The sequence below is a fragment of the Vicugna pacos genome, chromosome 16, assembly GCF_048564905.1.
Source record: "Vicugna pacos chromosome 16, VicPac4, whole genome shotgun sequence".
Lineage (NCBI taxonomy): Eukaryota > Metazoa > Chordata > Mammalia > Artiodactyla > Camelidae > Vicugna > Vicugna pacos.
The window spans coordinates 11788700-11809721 of NC_133002.1; the positions used below are offsets into that span (position 1 = coordinate 11788700).

General features: G+C 50.8%; 1 protein-coding gene and 1 long non-coding RNA gene across 6 annotated transcripts in view; one reads left to right on the forward strand and one right to left on the reverse strand.

Annotated features, from left to right (window-relative positions):
- Positions 1 to 19426, reverse strand: part of LOC116279645 (uncharacterized) — a 42233-nt gene extending 22807 nt beyond the window's left edge. The window contains exons 1-3 of one of the 2 annotated variants that reach the window (XR_012060302.1): positions 19373 to 19426; positions 17934 to 17980; positions 15823 to 15906 (exon numbers count right to left, since the gene is read on the reverse strand). This is a non-coding gene — a long non-coding RNA (uncharacterized lncRNA). Of the gene's footprint in view, positions 1 to 15822; positions 15907 to 17928; positions 17981 to 19372 lie in introns of both variants that reach the window. The other variant, XR_012060303.1, reaches the window with a different exon arrangement.
- ALOXE3 (arachidonate epidermal lipoxygenase 3) lies at positions 247 to 20250 on the forward strand. 4 transcript variants are annotated; one of them, XM_006217787.4, is made up of 15 exons: positions 247 to 624; positions 1257 to 1461; positions 2534 to 2615; positions 3150 to 3269; positions 3561 to 3686; positions 6165 to 6268; positions 6817 to 6989; positions 7696 to 7839; positions 7944 to 8147; positions 8240 to 8326; positions 8784 to 8953; positions 9510 to 9631; positions 13578 to 13678; positions 14253 to 14423; positions 19355 to 20249. In XM_006217787.4, exons 1-15 carry the CDS (start codon positions 478 to 480, stop codon positions 19532 to 19534), a joined length of 2136 nt encoding a protein of 711 aa, XP_006217849.1. In that variant the 5' UTR covers positions 247 to 477; the 3' UTR covers positions 19535 to 20249. The 4 variants fall into 4 exon arrangements, with proteins under 4 accessions (XP_006217849.1, XP_072796775.1, XP_031531865.1 ...); XM_072940674.1 differs by having other exon boundaries at positions 1257 to 1389; XM_031676005.2 differs by lacking the exon at positions 8240 to 8326 and having other exon boundaries at positions 19355 to 20250.
- The last annotated feature ends 772 nt before the right edge of the window (positions 20251 to 21022 follow it).

Here is a 21022-nt window from a genome sequence, read left to right on the forward strand (position 1 = left end):
AAAGGGTCTTGGGGGGAAGTTGGGGAGTGGGCAGTCAAGGGTCCCACGACATTAACTGGCTGCTGATCAGGAGAAGGGCAGTGTCCCAATCATACAGGCGTCAACCTAATCCCCGTCTCCCTTTCGGCATCTGGTCCCTCCTTTCCCAATGGACCTGGGCTCCTGATATCCATCTGGGTGAACCCGGTCCTGCCAGTCAGAGGAACCGGCTGTGCCAGAGGCAAACACACACCTATTACGGGGCAAGGCCATGGGCGGGGAAAGGGAGCCCTCAGCAAGCTCCCACAGAGTCCTGGAACTTTGGATGAGAGAGCCCAAGAGCATTCCGGAGAAAGCTGGGCTTTTCCTCAGAGGCCTAACCTGCCCCCCAGACCCTCACACAGAGGCTCAGCAGCCCAGCAGCCCAGCCCTGCTTGGCCTGCCGCTCAAATTCTCCAAGTTGGCTGCTAGGGTAGGCACCCCTCCTCTCTTCCCATCATGGCCGTGTACTGTGTACGTGTGACCACTGGTTCCTACCTGATGGCTGGCACACTGGACAACATTTTTGTCACACTGGTGGGCACATGTGGTGAGAGCCCCAAGCAGCGGCTGGATCGCCTGGGCAGGGACTTCGCCCCTGGATCGGTGAGTAAAGAGGAGCAAGGAAGGAGTGACCCCTAAAGGCAGGGCCAGCTGGGGACCCTCACGGAGAGGAGGGTCTTTCCTCCAAGATTCATCAAATCCTGCAGAACTCAGGATGTTGGCCCTGCCCTGGTCACCGCCCCTATTGTGGTACCTGTCTTTCCTGGGGATGATAAACTGTACCCAGACAGGGCTGTGAAAAAGAAGCCCTGGGCCAGGGCTCAGGAGAATTCTGCTGGCTTCCTAGCTCCTTCTCCAGTAATTGGAAGTGTGCTTTGGGAAAGCTGCTTGCCTTCTCTTAACCTGGGTTTCCTCTTCCCTGGAGGGGGTCTGCCTGCCTCTGTCAGGCCCTAGGATTGTTTGCTGGTGGCCTACACACAGTGGGGGCTCCAAGCAGGCCAGGGAAGTAGAAGTCCAGAATCCACTCTGGTCACACAGGGCTCCTTGCAGCCACATGGCTGCTTCTGCCCAGTTGAAGGCTGCCTTTTTCTAATTCATGCAAAGGCACCACATGGGTTAAAGGCAGCTTGGCTTTATATGCCAAAATAGGTGTAAGTGTAGACACACTTTCCAAGGTGCAAGGATGACCCTGGCAGTTCCTTGCCTCTCATCTGCTCACTCTCATGGCCCCCCAGGTGCAGAAGTACAAGGTGCGCTGCTCAGCAGAGCTGGGTGAGCTCTTACTGCTCCGTCTACACAAGGAACGCTACGCTTTCCTTTCCACGGATTCCTGGTACTGCAGCCGCATCCGTGTCACTGCCCCGGATGGTACCCTTTCCCAATTTCCCTGCTATCAATGGATTGAGGGTTACTGTACCATAGAACTTCGACCAGGAACAGGTGGGCCAGAGACAGGGGCTGGCCTGGGCTGCAGGAGGCCTCTGCTGGGATCAGGGGTGGGCTCTCAGAGCCCAGGGTGAGGAAATAGGGCTGGGGTTAGGGTAACTGGAACTCAGGGTGTTCTGAAAAAATAAATCCCTAACACTCTGAAATGCAGGGGCTTTCTGGGCAGTATTTCCCCCTCTGGAAATGCAGAGGCTAGATGACCATGCTCTCTCTCTCTCGCGCGCTCTCTCTCTCTCTCTCTCTCTCTCACACACACACACACACACCACTCAGGGACACACACACGAACACACACAGACTGTGGTTTGCTCACCATGCCTTCTGCCCTCCCCTAGAGTCCACTCCTCTGAGAAGAATTCACCTGCAAGCTGAGGTATTGGGTTTCAACAGAGGGAGAGGCCCTGAATGTTTAGAAAATTTAGCTGGAGAGGCCCTGGCCACTACTACTGGCTTTTCTGGTTTGGATGAAGTCCCTGTGAGGTGCTGGTCAGATTCCTTCTTGAATCTAGGGAGTCTTTCAAGGATGCTTGAGCATCTTTAGCCTCTGGACTTCCATGTCTCCTGAGCTGTCTCATCTCGAGAGGCAAGACTAGAGCTAGTCTGAGTGCTGAAAAGAGACTTAGGGATGAGAGATGATGTTCTAGGTCAAGGTGAGGCAAGTGAATGTTACCCTTGGTAACAAAGTGAGTCCTTCACAGACTTCACTCCAAACCCCCATATCATCACTTCACAAAGTATATTCGTTCATTTGTCAAGTATATGTTAAGTGCACGGTGCCAGGCACCAGGCTAGATGCTGGGAACACAAAAACGAATATGATGTGACTTCTTCCCCCAAGGAGTTTTACAGGCTTGGAAAGGAGACAGACATGAAAACAATCAGAAAGAGTGTTGCAATTTGGGGGAGAGGTTGTCCTGAATCCCCTCTACTGATTAATGCACAAAGAACATGGGACACCCGCATTGCTTAGGGATGGGTTTAAGGGGTGGGGATTCAGGCAAGGTATGCTAGAGGAGGTGTTGTCTGAAAAAAGACTTATTCGATGAGTGATTTTCATTCCCCACAGCAAGAACTATTTGTCAGGACTCCCTCCCTCTTCTTCTGGACCACAGGAAACGTGAACTCCAGGCCCGACAGGAGTGCTATCGGTGAGGGTGGCCTAATTTCACTTCTTCTTACTCTGACCCCATCCTTAATCAGACTAACTTTGACCTCAGTTTCAACTTTGGGGGCCCAGTCCTGAGCAGGACCCTCATTTAAACCTAATCTCAATCTACCCAAGTCCAGATCCAGAATGCCAGTACCAACAACTGGCCCAGTATCATCAGTGAATCCACACTCAGCCCCCAGCTATCCTGGATTCGATCCCCGTGTCAGACATGACCCTAGTATTGACCAATCTCAGCCCATCCTCAGCCTCACCCCTAAACCAGCCATGCTCCTGATCTCAATACAAACCCAAGTCTACATCAGCCTGAACATTCATGTCACCCTCAAGTGTGACCCTGATCTGAAGCCCAGTACCTTCAGGAAAAAAAAAAAAAAACAACCCTTTAATTCTGTCACCCATCCAGAAAGTGGGTGGTTTGGGGGAGCTTTAATTTAAAGTCATGTCTTTAAAAGCGAAGGCTCCTGTTTACCCCAAGCTTCACTTGCCACCTCTGACCTCTTTCCCCTGGAAGCTGGAAAGTCTATGCCCCTGGCTTCCCGGGCATCATAGACGTCCGCAGCTTTGAGGAGATGGAATCAGATAAGAAATTTGCCTTGACCAAGACGACACCTTGTGCAGACCAGGGCAACAGGTGAGGGTGGACTGAGGTTTAGGGAAGAAGCTGGCAGGGTGTGATGCGAAGGGTTTGTTTTGAGGACAGGGCCTGGGCAGCCTAGAGGTCGGATCACTGGCAAGTACAGTTTGATTCAAGTGTCCGGAGCAGAATTGGGTGGGGATAGCCCCAGGGGTCTGTCTGAAAGAAGGGGAGTGAGGGGAGGCCTGGGGACTCTGGGGAAGGAGAGAGGGAAGGAATTAAGGGGAGGGGGCTGCGGGTCCCTCTTACTGGTTTCTGAACTGCTCCACAACACTCTCCGGTCTCTAGCAGTGGGAATCGGTACCTGCCTGGCTTCCCCATGAAAATTGACATCCCGTCCCTGCTGTACATGGAACCCAATATTCGCTACTCGGCCACCAAGACGACGTCGCTGCTCTTCAATGCCATCCCTGCGTGAGGCCACTGCCCTCTCTGCCCTCCACTCACTCTCCCTTCTCCTCTGATGCACATCCACATCTCTGCCCCAGTCTCCCCCTCTTTGCCCCCAGCCTCCCCTCTCCCTGTCCCCAGTCTCCTCAAAGCAACTCCATTCTCTAGTTCCCCATCACCTTCTCTTTGCTCTTTAGTCATCCCTTCTCTTTCCATTTCTCAAACCAATAGGATTCACTGAGCACCTACTCTATGCAGAGCATGGTCCCAGGCACTGTTGGTGGGACCACGCTGAGTAGGACCAGAGAGGCCCAGCCCTTAAGCTTTAAGGAGATGGTCAGGCCACCTCAGGTTCAATTCCCAGACCAATACTTTCTAACTGAATGACCTTGATTTTCACTTAGCCTTTAAACACTCTTCTCATTTGTAAAATGACAATAATATTCATATCTACACATAGGGATGGGGGAGAATTTAATGATTAACACATAGCACAAAGAATCTTTCAATAGATGCTACTGAGTAGCAGCATGAGGATACAGTCTTGGCCCTGACAAACTCACAGTCTCCCCAGGAGACACAGAGTACAGTTAATTAGCAATTGGAGGGGTCATGAGCAGCTCAAGTCTGACGCTCTGAGTGTGACGTGGCTGGAGCGGGTACAGTTGACACCTGGTGCCTGGAGGAGGTGGGGGTCAGAGGGGCCAGGAGGTGGCTGCTGTGGAGATAGGTGGGATTGAAGCTCTGGGCTGGGGAGAGGAGAGAGGTGGGGAGAGAAGGTGGGTCCTGGGCAGACCCAGGTTGTAGTGAGGTGGGAGGAGTGGGGGGCTCAGCCGTCTGTGCAGTGGCTGTGCTAGGTGGCTGGAGCAAGGAGCTGGGTCCTCATGTTCTGGGCTTTGATGCCAGAATGGTTCTTCTGGAGAAAGACTAATGGGAGAGGGTGCAGAGGTGATGTGGGGCAGGTAGCCTGGGGACGTCTGCAGTGGGTTGGGGCACACAGGCAGACCCAGGGCTCTGACTTCAGGACAAGGACCTGCTGGGAGGCCCTCGCAGGGCTGAGGGACCAGAGGAGCATCTCGGAAGGTAGAGCCATCTGAGTTGGTCCCCAGATGGATATATTGGTCTATGCAAGGGAGCCCCTAGGAGACCAGGACAGCTGGTGTGGGGCTCAGAGAAGGGCTGATGCGCAACTGGTAGCTGTCTGGTCATTTATGGGGAGGTATCACCAGGCTTTAGTGTGGGGCGACTGCAGGGTGTCCGGAAGGACATGTACGGCAGGCCTTGGAAAAGGAAGGCCTTTTGTTTCCCCTCTCTTGCTTCGTCAGCCTCTGCTTTAGTGACCGAGCTCCCACCCAGTTTCCCCATCTCCTGGGGCCCAAGTGGGCAGGTGCTCAGCAAAGGCTCGTGGAAGGAGGACTGAGCAGCTTAGTGAGCATGTAGGAAGCTGTCCCTTTGGCTTGTCAGGTCACTAATGCGCCCCTGCCTTCTCCAGGTGCCCACACTCTACCCAGCACATCAGCATCCTTCCACAGCCTACCTTACTGACCAACTGCCACAAACCCATCTGCCTTATGTTCCGTTCCTTTTTTTGACTTGGCTAGCTGTTGAATGATTATTATGAACTGAACATGTCAAGGCATACAGAGCCCAGTCCTGGCCCTAAGGAGCCCATAGTATAAAAGGAGTTGATATGAATACACTAATATAACGAAGGGAGTGATGTAATGAACGGTTTACAATCTAACGAAAGAAAGTGATGAATATTTTGTGAAAGGTACACACAAGCTGTGTGTTTGGGGCTGGAGTCGGGCGCAGCAATCAGGCCATCCATGCTCCACGAGGGACTCTGCATCTAAAACATACATGGGACAGATGGGTTTCATACTAGCTGGAGATGTTGGAGATGGTTTGCTAGAAGAGGCACAGCTTGAACAAAGCCCAGGACAGGGGAGAAAGCACACTTCATTTCAAGCATTTTTTCCTGATTATAACATAACAGAAGCTCATTGCAAAAAAAGGCAAATAGTAAAGACAGCCACGAAGTGAAGAGTGCACAGCCCAAGCCCGCTTTCACCAGTCCACAGTGCAAAGTACGTCACTGGCTATGTTTATTGAGAAGGCTGTGGGTTGGTCTTGGTTACTGCACAGGGTGGGAGAAAAACTCCAAAGGTTGGTAGAAATTGTCTGGTGGGGAGTTTCCTAGGCACCCTTAGCAGCCAGGGCAGAGCGGAGCCAGTGAAGGTCTGTGACAAGATGGGAGCTTGGAGAAAGCAGGCCGAAATGCCAGTGAGGACTTGTCTGCACTGCCTGCACTATCTTTACACAACACACTTGCGTGGTCACCCCTACAAAGCCCCAGCTGGCCTCCAGACTTTTCTCCCATGTGGACTGTTAGGTACTCCAGCTCTAAGCATTGACCTTGTCGGATCTCTCTAGGCTGTGGGCACAGGGCCCTCGGCAGCCCTCACCCCCGAGGCCCCACGCTCTCTTCCCCACCCACAGGTCCTTGGGCATGAAGCTTCGAGGGCTGCTGGACCGCAAGGGCTCCTGGAAGAGGCTGGGTGATATCCGGAATATCTTGCGGTGCCACAAGACCATCACTTCAGGTGTGCAGAAGCAGGCAGGAGATGTCCAGCCTCCACCCTACCCCATGCTCAGACCCCTCTGCCCCATCCTGGGAAAGGGCCCTCTTCCAGCCCTCTCAGGGGGACTGCTGGATTCCAGTGGGAGGGGGTCCTGATTTCACTGATGGCAATCTCCCAAATTCCCCTCAGGAATCCACTTCTCCTTCCTCTGAGGGGACAAGAATAGGGGAGTGGGGACAGAGAGATACTCTGCTTCCCTGGAAGAGGGTCAAGGATCATTTAGGGAGTCCTGATTTGACGCACTGCCTCTTTTCCTCTGCCCCTGCCACCAAGAGTTCTGGGTTTTGGGGCCAGACTTGGGTTCAGATCCCTGCTCTGCCACTCAACTGAGCAAGTCACTCCATCTCTTCGGCTTACAGTGTCCAGTGTTAAAATGAAGATGTAATTATACCTACTCATAGGATCACTGGGAGGAGAGGCCAAACCACAGTGATGAGCAAAGGGTCGGGTAGAGCATGATCTAGGGAGGCAGCTTCTAGCCCAGCTGGCCCCCCTCTCTTGTCCCCTAGAGTATGTCACAGAGCACTGGCGTGAAGACCACTTTTTTGGGTACCAATACCTGAATGGTGTCAATCCTGTCATGCTCCATTGCCTCTCCAGCTTGCCCAGCAAGCTGCCTGTCACCCATGACATGGTGGCCCCTGTGCTGGGACCAGGGACCTGCTTGCAGACAGAGCTAGAGGTGGGTGTGTTGCCAGTAGGGAAAAGGGGTGGGTGTGGAGGGTAAGGGTTGGGTGCTGGGACTGCACCCAGCCTGCAGGCCTCATCCCCTAGCCTTGCACCTTTTAAGTAGAGCAGATGTGAGACGTGAGTGAGGGCCAGAAGGGGCTCAGGCCTGAGGCCTCAGATGGGGCCTGCTGACCTGGTATGATTGGGCGTGACAGCCTGGAGGAGGAGGCCCTGTCCCTGTTCCTAGGCCTCCAAGATCCAAGGTGCTGAAGAACACTTTTAGGACAGGCCAAAGGCACTGCCACTCGACACAGCAGGGACAATCCTGGAGAACTGGGAACTCTGAAGGTGAGGGAAAATATGATCCCTCAGGCATCCTCCAGAAGACTGGAGATGTGGCTGGTGAATTCTTATTGTGTGTTGATTTTGCTGTTATTGAACACACTGAAGTCTTCAGAGTTGAGAGTAGGAAAGACCAGGTATGGGGGGAGGATGCTGGCTTATCCAAGCTGGGAAGCCAGGTGAGAGGTTGCACAACGAGGGATTCAGCTGGACCTCATTCCGGACATTCTGGGAAGGCTGGGGTACTCGGCGCTGGCCATTAGTGCAGGCACCAAGCATTACTGAGGCCCAGGAGGGGATGGGAATGGGCAGAGAACCCAGAGGGAAGCAGAGCACAGGTGGGAAGGAAACTCTAAGCCTAGGTACGCCTTCCCCAGAAGGGGAACATCTTCCTAGCAGACTACTGGATCCTGGCCGAGGTCCCGGTCCACTGCCTAAATGGTCGCACACAGTATGTGGCCGCCCCGCTCTGCCTGTTGTGGCTCAACCCCCAAGGGGCGCTGGTGCCCTTGGCCATCCAGGTGAGCCTATAGGGGGACTAGAGTGGGGGCCAGGCTTCGAGGGCAGGGTCTCGGGGGCACACTAGCAGTCCTGAGCCTCACCCCTTTGTTATACCTGGACGCAGCTCAGCCAGACCCCCGGGCCCAATAGCCCCATCTTTCTGCCCACTGACTCTGACTGGGACTGGCTGCTGGCCAAGACGTGGGTGCGCAACTCTGAGTTCCTGGTGCACGAGAACAACACGCACTTTTTGTGCACGCATTTGCTGTGTGAGGCCTTCGCCATGGCTACACTGCGTCAGCTGCCACTCTGTCATCCTATCTACAAGGTCTGGGTGACCCTGGGTGGGGGCTAGAGGGAGCGGACCACTGCCACCTTTTCCCCTGACCTTCGGCTCCTGTGACCTCATTCCATTCACAGCTCCTGCTTCCCCACACTCGCTACACGCTGCAAGTGAACACCATTGCACGGGCCACGCTGCTCAACCCTGAGGGCCTTGTGGACAAAGTGCGGCCTCTTCGCTGGGCCCCCACCCCGACCCCGGCCCTGGGGCCCCGCTTTGCCCACCCACAAACCCTGTCCATCTCCCAGTCCTGCCAGCCCCTTTCCCACAAGCCCCTCCCACAAACTCACCCTCCAGGCCCACCTCCTCAGCCTCTGGTTCCAAAGGCTCCTTGAGGTGCGCAGGGCATCCCCAGCCTGAGCACAGCTCCCACTGACCCTACGTTGGCTCTCCCCTCCAGGCCTACCATTCTTCTAGTTACCAAATACCTAAGGATTACCTCCTAGGTACATAGCAGAACCGTGACCCTGTGCGGCCCTCGTCATGCCCCTATGGGTGTTTGATCTGTGGTCTGGGACTCTTTGAAAAATCCCCTCTGCTAAGTCTCTAGCCCCATCTCATCCCCAGGCACTGGGGTGTGGGTTGGGCTAGCCTGGGAGCCGAGCTGTGTTGTGTCCTCAGGTAACATCCATCGGGAGGCAAGGCCTCCTCTACCTCATGAGCACCGGTCTGGCCCACTTCACCTACACCAATTTCTGCCTTCCGGACAGCCTGCGGGCCCGTGGAGTCCTGGCCATCCCCAACTACCATTACCGGGATGATGGGCTGAAGATCTGGGCGGCCATTGAGAGGTGTGGACCTGGGGACCTGCGGTCAATCTGGCCCCACCAGGGCCTCCGGGCCTAGGGGCAGTGTGGACTCACGGGCTCATGTGGGCTGGGTGCTGGAGGCACCCCCAGGGTGAGAGTTGGGGTTGGGGTATTCCCTGTGAATGGCAGGTAGCTGTGGGCTGGAGAGGGGCTGGGCGGTGGGTAAATGCGTGGAAGGCAGGGAAGGACGGGGTGTCCGGGGGAGGCAGGGCAGGGGCAGCAGCCGGGTGTGGGCTGGGCCTCCAGGAGAGCAGGCCTTCCCTTGTCCTGGGTGCTGAGGGGGAGGCGATGCAGCCAGTCAGGCTCTCCTTGGTGCCCTCTCCCCTAGCACCCATGAGTCCAGAGAGGGGGTGAGACTTGAGGGAAGCCGGAACACTGGGGTTTCAACTGGATCTGGGGATCCCTGCTGAAATCCCATGGACTCCCAGTGGACTCTGGGTGTCTGGCTCTCCCCAGCCTGGGCGGCACTGGGCCTTGGTTTTTGGGTTAGGCCTGAGCCCAAGGTCACCAATGCAGCACAGGTGTCTCTTTCCTGCAGCTTTGTCTCAGAAATTGTGGGCTACTATTACCCCGGTGACACGTCTGTGCAACAGGATTCGGAGCTGCAGGCCTGGGTTGGCGAGATCTTTGCTCAGGCGTTTCTGGGCCGGGAAAGCTCAGGTATTCCCCTTCATCGTCCAACCACAAACTCCCAATGACCCTGTGCCCCTGCCAGCTCCACCATGATTCAGTTCTTATTCACTGACCAGCCTCTGAACTAGCCCCAGCAAACAGCTAAGGAACAGGCACAGAGAAGGCTGCACAGGCAGTAAGTGCCAGAGGCAAGACCCAGAGCCAGCTCTCAGCGTCTTCAAAACCCTTGCTTTCAGCCACTACACGGTGCCCCTCTGTCCCTGCTTGACCTGTACCACCTATTCACTTCTGCTTGCTGAGGTCTGTGGATGTGCTGCATCATGTGGTAGGAGCCATCTCCAGCCTCAAGCAGAGAATTCTGGAACCCTCTCTCATACCCTCTGATGCCCCTCCAGCCACCAAGCTCACTCTCACTTCTTTTGGTTTCATGGAGTAACTCGGTTCTGCCGTTGCCTGATTCCACCTTATTTATGCCTGTCACCCGCCCCTAACTCTCTCTTCTCTTCCGATGCTGCCTGAGAGGCCCACCGACACCAGTGGCCTCTTAGGCCTCCTTGGCTTAACCTCAGTGCAAGCAGATGCCCCAGACCGTCCTTCCTTCCTTAAAGTCTTCCCTTCGCTCCAGGGAGGAGGTGACTTTTAGCTGACTTAGCACTTCTGGTGGCCACCCAGGGGAATTCATGTTTGGGGAGACCCAGGGGAGGAGGTGTCAGGAGGACCCAGGTCACCCCAAAGTAGAATGAACAGCTGTTGACAGCCCTACGAAGCCTTTTTTTTTAAAACAAAATTTGTGAACATACAGAAAAGCAGAGGGTATAACATAATGAACACCCATTTACCACCACCTAGATACAATTCCTAACATCTTGCCATATTTGGTTAAGCTGTTGCTTTTGTGTGTTGCTGAACTGTTTTATGGTGAAGTACACATATTCATATTTCACCTCTAATGAGTATGCATCTCAAAAAAATAAAGCAGTTTCTCTACAGAACCACAGTGCAGTCGTCACACTTAACAAAACTGACACTAATCGCCAGTACCATCCTCTTACCACTCCATATTCAAATTTCCTCACTCGTCGGATTCTCCCCAGTTGATCTGGTTGATTCTGGAGCCAATCAAGGGCCACGCAACACATTTGTTTGTTTTGACTCTAAGGTCCCTCTTACTTTAGGACAGCCCCCTCTACCCTTTTTTAAATCACATGATGTCTGACAAGGGTTACTGGAAACCTATGACTAGCCTCACTTTCCGAATTTATCAGGCTGCTTCCTCATGATGTCCTTCATCTTGTTCCTCGAACTGCTGTAGTTTTTGTCAACCAGAAGTAATATCTAGAGGTTAAATACTTTTGGCAGGAGTATTTCCCAGGCGATGCTGTGTTCTCTGCATTACATCATACTGGGAGGGACATGATATCAGGTTGTCTCACTACTGATGCCAAGCGTGATTTCTGGGTTAAGGTGGTGGCAGCCACATCTCTTTTGGGTCTTTTAAAGGGCGGCCCCTTCCTGTGCTTTGCAAACCTACTGTTAATCAGGCGCGTCCCGATCCTGACTGCTTCTCCTCCACGGCCAGCCATTTTTCTTTTTGGGGTTGTTTGTTTCCTATTTAAGACCCAGAGGGAAATCAACTCTCCTATCTTTCTTTATTCAACTTGCCTCTGATTTAATACATCAGACCATTCTTCAGACTGACAAACATCTCTTCCAACCAGTACAACACATTCATTCATTAACCTTAGTCGGCATGCCTTTTGCTTCCATATTTCAAAGGGAAAAAAACCATACGAGCTACAGCAAAAATCCCATCGATGTTCTGATTTCTTTGCTTTTTTTTTTTCCAGTCCTCAAGGTTAGACTATCAACCAGGAACAGAACATTCTGAAAATCCCCACATACTCCCAGGCAGATACCCAGCCCTTCCTCCAAACCTCAGTCCCTGCTCTGTTCCATCAGCCTCTTGCCTGTCATCCTGGCTCCACGCCTTGGGCCACCTTGACTCATGTTCCCCAACGTCTTCCTCCTCAAATCCAGTTGGCTGGCTAATCCTATTGTCCCCGTCATTTACCCACTGTCACCACCCTAGTCCCAGTCCTCTCACTACTTCTGCAGTGTGGCGGCCACCTCTTAACCCGTCCCACCTCTCCCAGCCTCTCGCTGCTTACCCGCCAACTCCGTGGGGCCACCGCCCTGGTAATCCTCTGAAATATGCCGAGAAATCACCTGGCCTGGCACATGGCAGCAGTCTCACCTCCGACTAAGTCCCTTTCCTATCCCCTCATCTTGCTTATGCCCTGTGCCTTCCCACTCTGGTTTCCTACCCTCTTGTGCATTCACTTCATTCAACCAGTAATTACTGGCCTCTTAATACTTATTAAGTACTGTTCCAAGTGCTGGGTTTCAGCAGCGAACATGACAGACAAAAATCTTGGCCTTCATGAAGTTTAACATTCTTGTGAGGAGATGCAGAATATAAACATGCAAATACGTCAGGTGGTTATGAATGCTAAGAAGAACAGAAGAGCATTGAAGATATAGCATGTTGAGGTAGGGGGATTATCTCAGTTAGGTGTTCAGGGAAGGCCTCTCTGAGGAGGTGACATCTGACAGAGCTGTGAAGGAAGGGAGAGTAGTTCTGTGGGTAACTGGGTAAGAGTGTGCAGGCAGAGGTGGGGTCAGTGCAAAGGCCCTGAGGTGGCAGTGTGCCGGTGGGTTGGAGGGCACAAGAACTATGTGGCTGAGAAGAGTTAAGTGAGAAGGAGAAAAGCAGGGAAGGAAAAGAAGTTAGAGAAGGAATGAGAGCCAGATCAAGTGTGGCCCCGGTGAGGCAAGCGAAAGGGGACGCCCTTAGTGGATTTTAGCTCAGGGTGACACAGTTGATTTATGATTCTAAAGAATCACTTGCTCTGGCTGTCACGTAAAGAACTGGCTGTTACGAGCATAGGTGGAAGCAGTCAGGTTCACCCAGGAGTGACGTGTTGGAGACGGGGGTGATGAGATGAGACCAGCTTCTCGAAGTATTTGCTGATTTGTGTGGTATGGGACAAAAAGGGGCACGAGTGTGCAGATTTTGGCCCAGGCAACTGGACAAAGAGCACTGAAATGGGGCCACTGTCAGGGAGATGGGTTTGGGGAGTGTCAGGGTAGGGAGTCAAGCATTAGGTTCTAGGTATTAAATCTGAGACGCCTTGTAGACACTCAGGCAGAGGTGGCAGCGCAGATTTGGGTCCCCTGCTGAGTCTAGAGTTCAGGGGTCAGAGATGAGAATTTGGGAGTCATCGGCCAGTGGGAGGTGGTGAAAGCCACAGTCTTGGATGGGACCAGCGAGGTACAGAGAAAAGAAGACCAAGGGCTGTGCCTAAAAATGTCTTCCTCTGTCTTCCTTCTATTCAAAGCTCACCCATTCTTCAACTCAGGAGGGCCCCTTCTCTTCCTCCAGGGAAGTCTCCTGAACCACGCTAGCCCCGTGCCCTGCCTGCCCTCTCCTCAAAGAGCTCAGCCCTGGCCTTAAAGCTCCTTCTGCTTTCATCACTGTGAGTTTTTAAGCGGCCCCCTCTCTGGCTGTCTGTCTCTGCCACTAAAGCCCGCAGCGAACGATCTGCTCCTAAGCGCATGGACAAATCTTGGTGAATTGGGTAGAGTTAAATCTTTAAGCACTAATATGGGCTGCAGACAGAAGTGCCGTGGCAGTCAGGGAAAGGCAGCTTGGCTGTCACCTCGGACCTGGCTCTCCTGCTGTGAGCTCTGCCGGCTGGGGGTTTTCTGGTCTGATCCCAGCACCCACTTCAGAGGCCACGCATTAGTGATGATCATCCCTAACCTCAGTCCAACCCTAATCCTAGTCTAAAGATGGCGGCGGCCAAATGTTCAGTCCGCACTTCTTCACTCTCCCCCTGCGGTGAGCCCCAGCCCTGAGCTGCCCTTAAGAATCTGGTCCCCTCCATCCACACCCTCTTCCCCCCACACTCAGGCTTCCCACGCCGGCTGTGCAGCCCAGGAGAGCTCGTGAAGTTCCTCACTGCAATCATCTTCAACTGCTCCGCCCAGCACGCCGCTGTCAACAGTGGGCAGGTGAAACTGCAGAGGGCAGACCTGGGGGACCCTGGGCCACGTGGCGTTAGGCTCAGCAATGGACAGAGCTGGTCAGGGTGATGGGGGTTTATAATCAGGGCTGGGGTTGGAATGGCGATTGGGTGGAGTGAAGGGCTGGTGTCGGATGATGACTACAGTGGAGCCGGGTCCAAATTTGTAATGGTGACTCAAGTGGGGCTGAGGTGGGAGTAGAACTGATGGGCTCCTGCCATGGATGAGACGCAAGCAGGCGGACAAGCAAGTTGCTCTGCATAGCCTGTCAGTCCATGGCCCATTTCTAGAGTTACCTCTACTCTGGGTCCTCCTCCATCCTAGATGACTTGCTCCATCCAGTCCTAGGGCATTGGGCAGGAAGTGACTAGGGGTAAGCCAGGCTCCTGCCACCCTTTTGGAAGCTTTCTACCTTATACCTCTCCCTTTCTTCCCTTTCCATGACCCCCTTATTTTCCAACTGCAAGACCTGGGATGGTGGGGGCAGGAACAGGGATGTTGAAGAGGGAGATGGCTCTCCCCATCTGGCCAGCTGACTCAACTGGGGTGGGGGTTTCCACAGCATGACTTTGGGGTCTGGATGCCCAATGCCCCATCATCCATGAGGCAGCCCCCGCCCCAGACCAAGGGGACCACCACCCTGAAGAGTTACTTAGACACTCTCCCAGAAGTGAACACCACCTGTAACAACATTCTCCTCTTCTGGTTGGTCAGCCAAGAGCCCAAGGATCAGGTGTGTATGTTGGGGTGGAGGGTGCAGGTGGAGGGTAGTTTGCAGGGCCTGGTTAGTGGAGGTAGAGCTGTTCCAGGGAGTTTGGGGGCTGACTGCTGGCATTTATGCCCACTACTGAGCTGCCTGGGGTTCTTCAGTTTCTTCAGGAAATGATAGGTGATCCCCAAAGACATACATTGAAGCAAATATCAGTTCAGTGGTGGGGACACAACTCCCATCTAACTCACCAGCTTATGAATCCTTCCACCTATCTGTCTATCCATCAGCCTATCCAACCATTTACTCATCCATCAGCCATTCACCCATCAATCCCTCATTCTTTCACCCAAATATTCAACACATGTTTGCTGGATCCCTCTCATGTGTCAACACAGTGCTAGGCACCAGGCACATAAAGTTGAGAACTTCCTGCCTTCAAGAAGCCTATGGTCACAAACAAGGTCCTACTGAATAGCACAAGGAACTATATTCAATAGCTTGTAATGGCACATAATGAAAATATGAAAAGGAATATATATTATATATATATGTGTGTGTGTGTGTATATATATATGTGTGTGTATATATATATATATATGAATGAATCACCATGCTGTTCACCAGAAATTAACACAACATTGTAAACTGACTATACTTCAATTAAAAAAAAAAGAATCTTATGGTCTAGTTGATGAGACACACAAAGAAGTGGAAAAGGGCAGCAGAGTGATGTAGGAATTATTCAGTAATTCCTCCATTCAATGTGTACTTCTCAAGCACCTGCAATGTGCTAACTGGTAGACAGTTAAGAACCTTGATGTTGTGAGCTTACTGTCTAGTGACAGAGGTAAGGATGGGGCCCTGTAGAACCTGACCAAGTCTGGGCAAACCTGGGAAGGCTTCCTGGAGGGAGTGACATCTAAGATGAAATCTTGAGGACAAGTAGGAGTTTAGCAGACAAAGGAGGGGCAGGGTTAGTTTCTAGGCAGAAGGAAGGACTCTATCAACTGAAGTGAAGTGAAGGTGAGAGTCTATTGGTGTGTTTGTAGGAGCACAAACAGTTCAGTGTGGGCACAGTATTTATTCAAAGGACAAAGGGGAACTGCTGAAGAGTTTAAGCCAGGGGTGACATGGCTAAATTCGTGCTTTAGCAAGGGCGCTTCTGTGGCTGTGCAGATGGGTGGCAGGGGCAACTTTGGAGGCAGGAATGTCAGCGAGGAGGCTGCTAGTTAGGCTAGGCCAGGGGAGCAGCCCTTTAATCACCAATTACCATCATCTCCACTTACACACTAGGTTATCAGTTACGCCTCTGCCCTCCTCGTCAGTCCCCAAGTCCTCTGCAATTATGGAATATCCTCATTTCTCATGCTTGACTCCATCTGGCACAGATGTTTAACCTCCTTAACAAGTTTTAACTTACTGTCTCATTGCCAGGGAATGCAGGAACTCGTCCTTGGATGTTGCTCCCCTCTGGTCCCATCTCCCAAGGCTTTGGAGACCATTTCTGTCATTATAAAGGAAAAAAATCTATTTTTTGTCTACTCACAGAATACTCTGTTACTACTCTCACCACTCTCACTCAATATTTCCAGACACCCAATGTGAGGAGGTGGTTTCCACACCAAGCAATTCTCTGAAACCAGCTGGGGGACCCATAATATAACTTAATTTTAACACTCTCTACCTGGAGACAGCAACAGATGCCACAGGGTAAGGGCTTAGACCCACAAGGCTGCTCCTCCACTCACCCCCACCCCCTTCAGATGCCAATCACAAGTCCAGCTTGTCCTCTGAGCTTTTGACCAACCAGCTGTAAGAGGTTTCTAAGAGCCTCTCCTCAGTTTTGGTTATTTGCTGGAACAGCTCACAGAACTCAGGGAAATAGTTTACTTACTAGATTACTGGTTTATTTTAAAAAGATACGGGGGGAGGGTATACCTCAGTGGTAGAGTACATGCTTAGCATACACGAGGTCCTGGGTTAAATCCCCAGTACCTCCTCTAAAAATAAACAAACATAATTACCTCTCCCAACCAAAAAAAAAAAAAAAAAAAAAAAAAAGGAAAAAACCCCCAAATTTTAAAAAGAGCTTTAACTTATAAGAAAAGAAACATATAAATAAAAAATAAAAAGATACAACTCAGGAACAGCCAGATGGAAGAGATACATAGAGCCAGGTGTGTGGGAAGGGGCTCGGAGCTTCTGTGCTTTCTCCAGGCACATCGCCTCCCCAGCACCCCCGCTGTTCATCAACCTGGAAGCTCTCCAAACTTATACTTAGGGAATTTTATGGAGGTTCATTACGTAGGCACAATTGATTGATCAAATTATTGGCCTCTGGGAGTGAATTCAACTTTCTGACCCCTTTCCCTCCCCAGAGGTTGGGGGTGGGACTGAAAGTTCTAACTCTCTAGTCACAAGGTAGACTCCCCTGACAACCAGTCTCCAACCTTAGGGGCTTTCCAGGAGCACCTCATTAACAGAAACTCAGGTGTGGTTGAAAAGGGCTTATTATGAGTAACAAAAGATACCTTCAATACTCTTATCACTTATGAAATTGTAAGCATTTCGGGAACTCTGTGCCGGAAATGGGAGGAAGACCAAATATATATTCCTTATTATAAATCACAGTATCACAGTGGAGAGGGCTGAGCACTCAAGAGTGTGAGAGTGGAGAGTGGAGAGTTCCCTCCTCCTAAGTCAGTGGGAAGTTTCACCTGGAAAGTTCTAACAACAACAATACTAATATTTGTCATTTCTTGAGGGTCTATCACGTCGCAGTCGTTAATCAGACACCTTATGTGCACTATTTGAAAATACAAAATAAATAAGGAGCTATATTTAAAATGCTTAATACAGTGTTCAATAAATGGTAGCTCCAATTTACAGGGGAGAAAAGTGAGGTTCAGAGACACTAGGTGGTTTGCCCAAGGTCACAGCTAGTAAGTAGGCTTTGAACCCAGTCTGTCATATTTCTGTGTTTTGCATCATTGATAGTGACACTATAGTTTCAGAAATTAGACATTAATCTGGTAAATAAGACATAAAACTGATTCTCTGAAAAGATCAATAAAATAAAGGAATTAGAGACTATTCTAATCAAGAAAAAAAACATAAATGTACAATGTTAGGAATAGAAAAGGCACAGGGCCACACATACAGAGAAGATCAAAAAAACTAGAAGAAAATACTACTTACAGTTTTATGCAAACAAATTTGGGAAACCCACATGAAATAAATGATTTTTTAGGAAAACCTAACAAAAACACCAGAACTGATGAAAACCATACATAAATAGAAAAGGTTGTGAGAGATCCGATCTCTCTCCTTGTAAAGGGAGATTCTGGTAAACAAGTCAGTCCTAAATCATTCAAACTGCTTGAAAGTATAGGAAAAAAAACTGTAAGCTTCCCAAATCATTTTGCTGGGAACCCTGATACCAGCACCTGGCAAAGACAGTGCTCTTAAGAAGAGAGGTGGGTCTCTGGGAGAGGGTTCTCGTCCCAGATCCACACTTCCCACTTACGTGACCTTGGATATGTAATTGAGCCTCTCTAAGCCTCAGTTTGTTTCTTTATCTGTAAAGTGCAAATGAAGAGAGTACCTGTCTTATAGGATTGTCATGCCATTGTGATGGTTCACTAAAGTGCTTGCAACTTGTTAGCTGTAACTAAGAAAATAAAATCACAAACTTGGTTCCACTTAGCTACAATGATCTCAAAAATGTATCATCAGCCAATGAAGGCCAATAGTAAATAGTAAAAGAATAACACACCATGATGAAGTCTAGTTTATTCTAGGAATGAAAGGTTGCTTCAACCTTATGAAATCTAACAATATAATTCATTACATCAATAAAGAAACAACATATAATCATCTCACTACAGGCTGAGAGAGCATTTGATAAGTGAACAGCCATTACTAATAAAAACTCCCTGTAAAATGAAACACCATTACGGAGTTTTGACAAAATATATTTCGGAAAACAAAAGAAAACACTGTAGTTATGGTCAATAGGGGTCTTATTAAATTCAGGGACAAGAAAACAAGGCTGTGATTTAACACTGTTCTGGAAGGCTCTGCTGGTGCAATAAAATAAGACAAAGAATTTCTAAACACATCAGGATTGTTGGCAACAGTTACATTGTATGAAGGTTATTTTAAACGAGCACTGTGTGCTGGTTAGGAAGCTGGCCCCATGAACTGCGAACTGGGTGTGTGGTGTGGTCAGGCAGAGAACAGTCCCGTACTGCCACACGATGGCACTGACTGAAGTCCATTGCCGTGTTTCTTGGCTGTGGTTGGCTACGCTGTCAAGCATGAGAGTGTAGTGCTGGTGACCGTGCTGGGAAAAGTTTCATTATGTCTGTTGACTGGGGAGATGCCGCCCACTTGGTTGTTTTCAGGTGTTGACTTTTGTGAAATTGTGAGGTAATTGGTGTTTTCTTGGGTGTATTCACTGGAGTGTGTTCATGTTAATTTCAGTTGTGTTATGAATGTGGTTGTGTTCTTTTAGTTTATAAAGCAGTGGCCCAGGTACTGGAAGGGACCTTTAAAGATTTTCTAGGCAAAAAGAAAAAAAGAAAGAAAGAAAGAAAGAAAAAGATTTCTCTGCCAATTCATCCACTTTCAGATGCAGAAACTGAATCTCAGAGTCAGAGTCACAGTCAGAAGGTTCCGAGCAGAGGAAGCAGGAACCTTAGGTCCCACTCTGGGCCCCACTCAGTGGGCTGCGGGTGTGCGGGCTGCTCTGTGCAGGATGCTGGAGTGGTGGTTTGGGGGTTTGGAAGAGTTTGTGTTTACGGGAGCCGTGGCTGGGTCACGCCTTTAGACGCCACCTTAACTATTATTTGTTGGCAAACGTGGTCCTTTATTATTCTCCACCCTGTCCTGAACTTTGTCTTGACACCCCACCCCCACCCCTCGCCTCCCCGCACCCGATTTTCTCCCAGCGGCCCCTGGGCACCTACCCGGATGAGCACTTCACCGAGGACGCCCCGCGCCGGAGCATCGCCGCCTTCCAGAACCGCCTGGCCCAAATCTCGCGAGACATCCGGGAGCGGAACCGGGGGCTGGAGCTGCCCTATGCCTACCTGGACCCTCCCCTCATTGAGAACAGCGTCTCCATTTAACCCCTTCCTCCTACCACGCGGAAAGCCCAAGCGTGAGGAGGGCCGGCTTCTCAGGGTCTTACAGGCTCTTCCATCCTCCCTGTTCCCCGTCAACTTGAACCTTCTTTGCACGTGGGGACCTTTTCCACCCTACATGGCTCTAGCATCATATGACCTGGACCCTGAGTTGGGGACCAATACAGTAGTACCCACGATAAGCCGCTAGTTAAAGTCAAATGCAGAACAGGCCCCCTGAAAGGAAGGAACCCCATCACCCTTTACCTTACTTTGGGCAGCCTCCTGTGAAAACCTAGCTTATTCCTTTTTCTGAAAATCTACCTCCTCCCATTGGGACCCCCAGCCTGGGACTCTAAGCCTTCCTTCCCAGTCCTCCCCAATTCCAAAACTCTTTCTCTCACCTTTCCCCTTTGTTTAGACTTTCCTCCCAGCCTAGCACCAACTCAATCCAACTTCCTTCTCTGGAAAAACCTATAAACAGGGCAAGGAAGGATGTGTGCCCTGAATCTGCCATGTGGTCCACTTTGACCCCAGCATCTTTAAGGAGAGGGTTAGAATTAGAGCCCAGCTAGCCTGGATCTCTAACTGGAGTTCTCAGGGCCAGGCTCCCTGCCATGTGTATGTGTAGGGGGAGTCTCTTCCCATCTCTTACCTATCCCCACTATCATTCCCCCCCCCCAACACACACTTTCTGTCTTTGAGCCCGGTAAGTTCAATAAAAATCAACGTACTTGGCTCCCACTTCATTTTTATTCTGGTATGCGTGTATATGTAGGTGGATGGGGTACCAGGGAATTAGAGAAGGAAGGAGAAGCAATGAATGCCTGGATCAGCTGCTCTGGAGACAGGAAACCTCCCAGCTCAACCCACCACCTAGCCAGGCCCTACATTCCTTTACCTCCCAGAGTGTGTCATTCATCAGGAGATGAATGGCTATCCAGACTCAAGGAGCCAATACTAAAATTTAGGTATTTTGAAAAGCCTGAGAATCCAGCCTCTGGGTGTGGGAGTTATTAGCTTTGCTACTGAGATCTGGTTCCTCTTCTGGACACATGGAAGACTCAACCTCTGGCTCTTTTGTGGATGGGTGGCGTCATGGATGAGTTTTGAGCAACAAGCTACGAGCAGAAGTGATGCAAGTCATCTTCAGGCTGGAGCATTTAATTGGTGGCACGCGCTCTCCAGAGTTCTCTCTGCTTCTCTGTTCAAGACGCATGTGTTGAGATGGCACTTCCATCAGCTTCTGTCTTTGAGGGACTAGAGCAGAGGCCCTGCTGACCTGAGCTGGGCACCAAGCTGAGAAATAAACTTTTGTTAGGTTTAGCCATTGAGATTGCAGGATTGTTTTTTGTTGCAGCATAATCTAGCCCACTCTGACTAAAACAGATGGTAAGCTGGGGAGTCTGATGTCCTCCCTTCCAGCCCTGTAGCCCTTAAAAACAGAGATCTGTGCAGACCTCAAGTCAGTCATCCATATCTTTCACCACAGTC

Coding starts and splice junctions, on each gene's coding strand:
- ALOXE3 (XM_006217787.4), top strand. CDS start 478: ATGGCCGTGTACTGTGTACGTGTGACCACTGGTTCCTACCTGATGGCT. Junction 1,462..2,533: donor AGAACTTCGACCAGGAACAG/GTGGGCCAGAGA, acceptor CATTCCCCACAG/CAAGAACTATTTGTCAGGAC. Junction 7,840..7,943: donor TGGTGCCCTTGGCCATCCAG/GTGAGCCTATAG, acceptor ACCTGGACGCAG/CTCAGCCAGACCCCCGGGCC.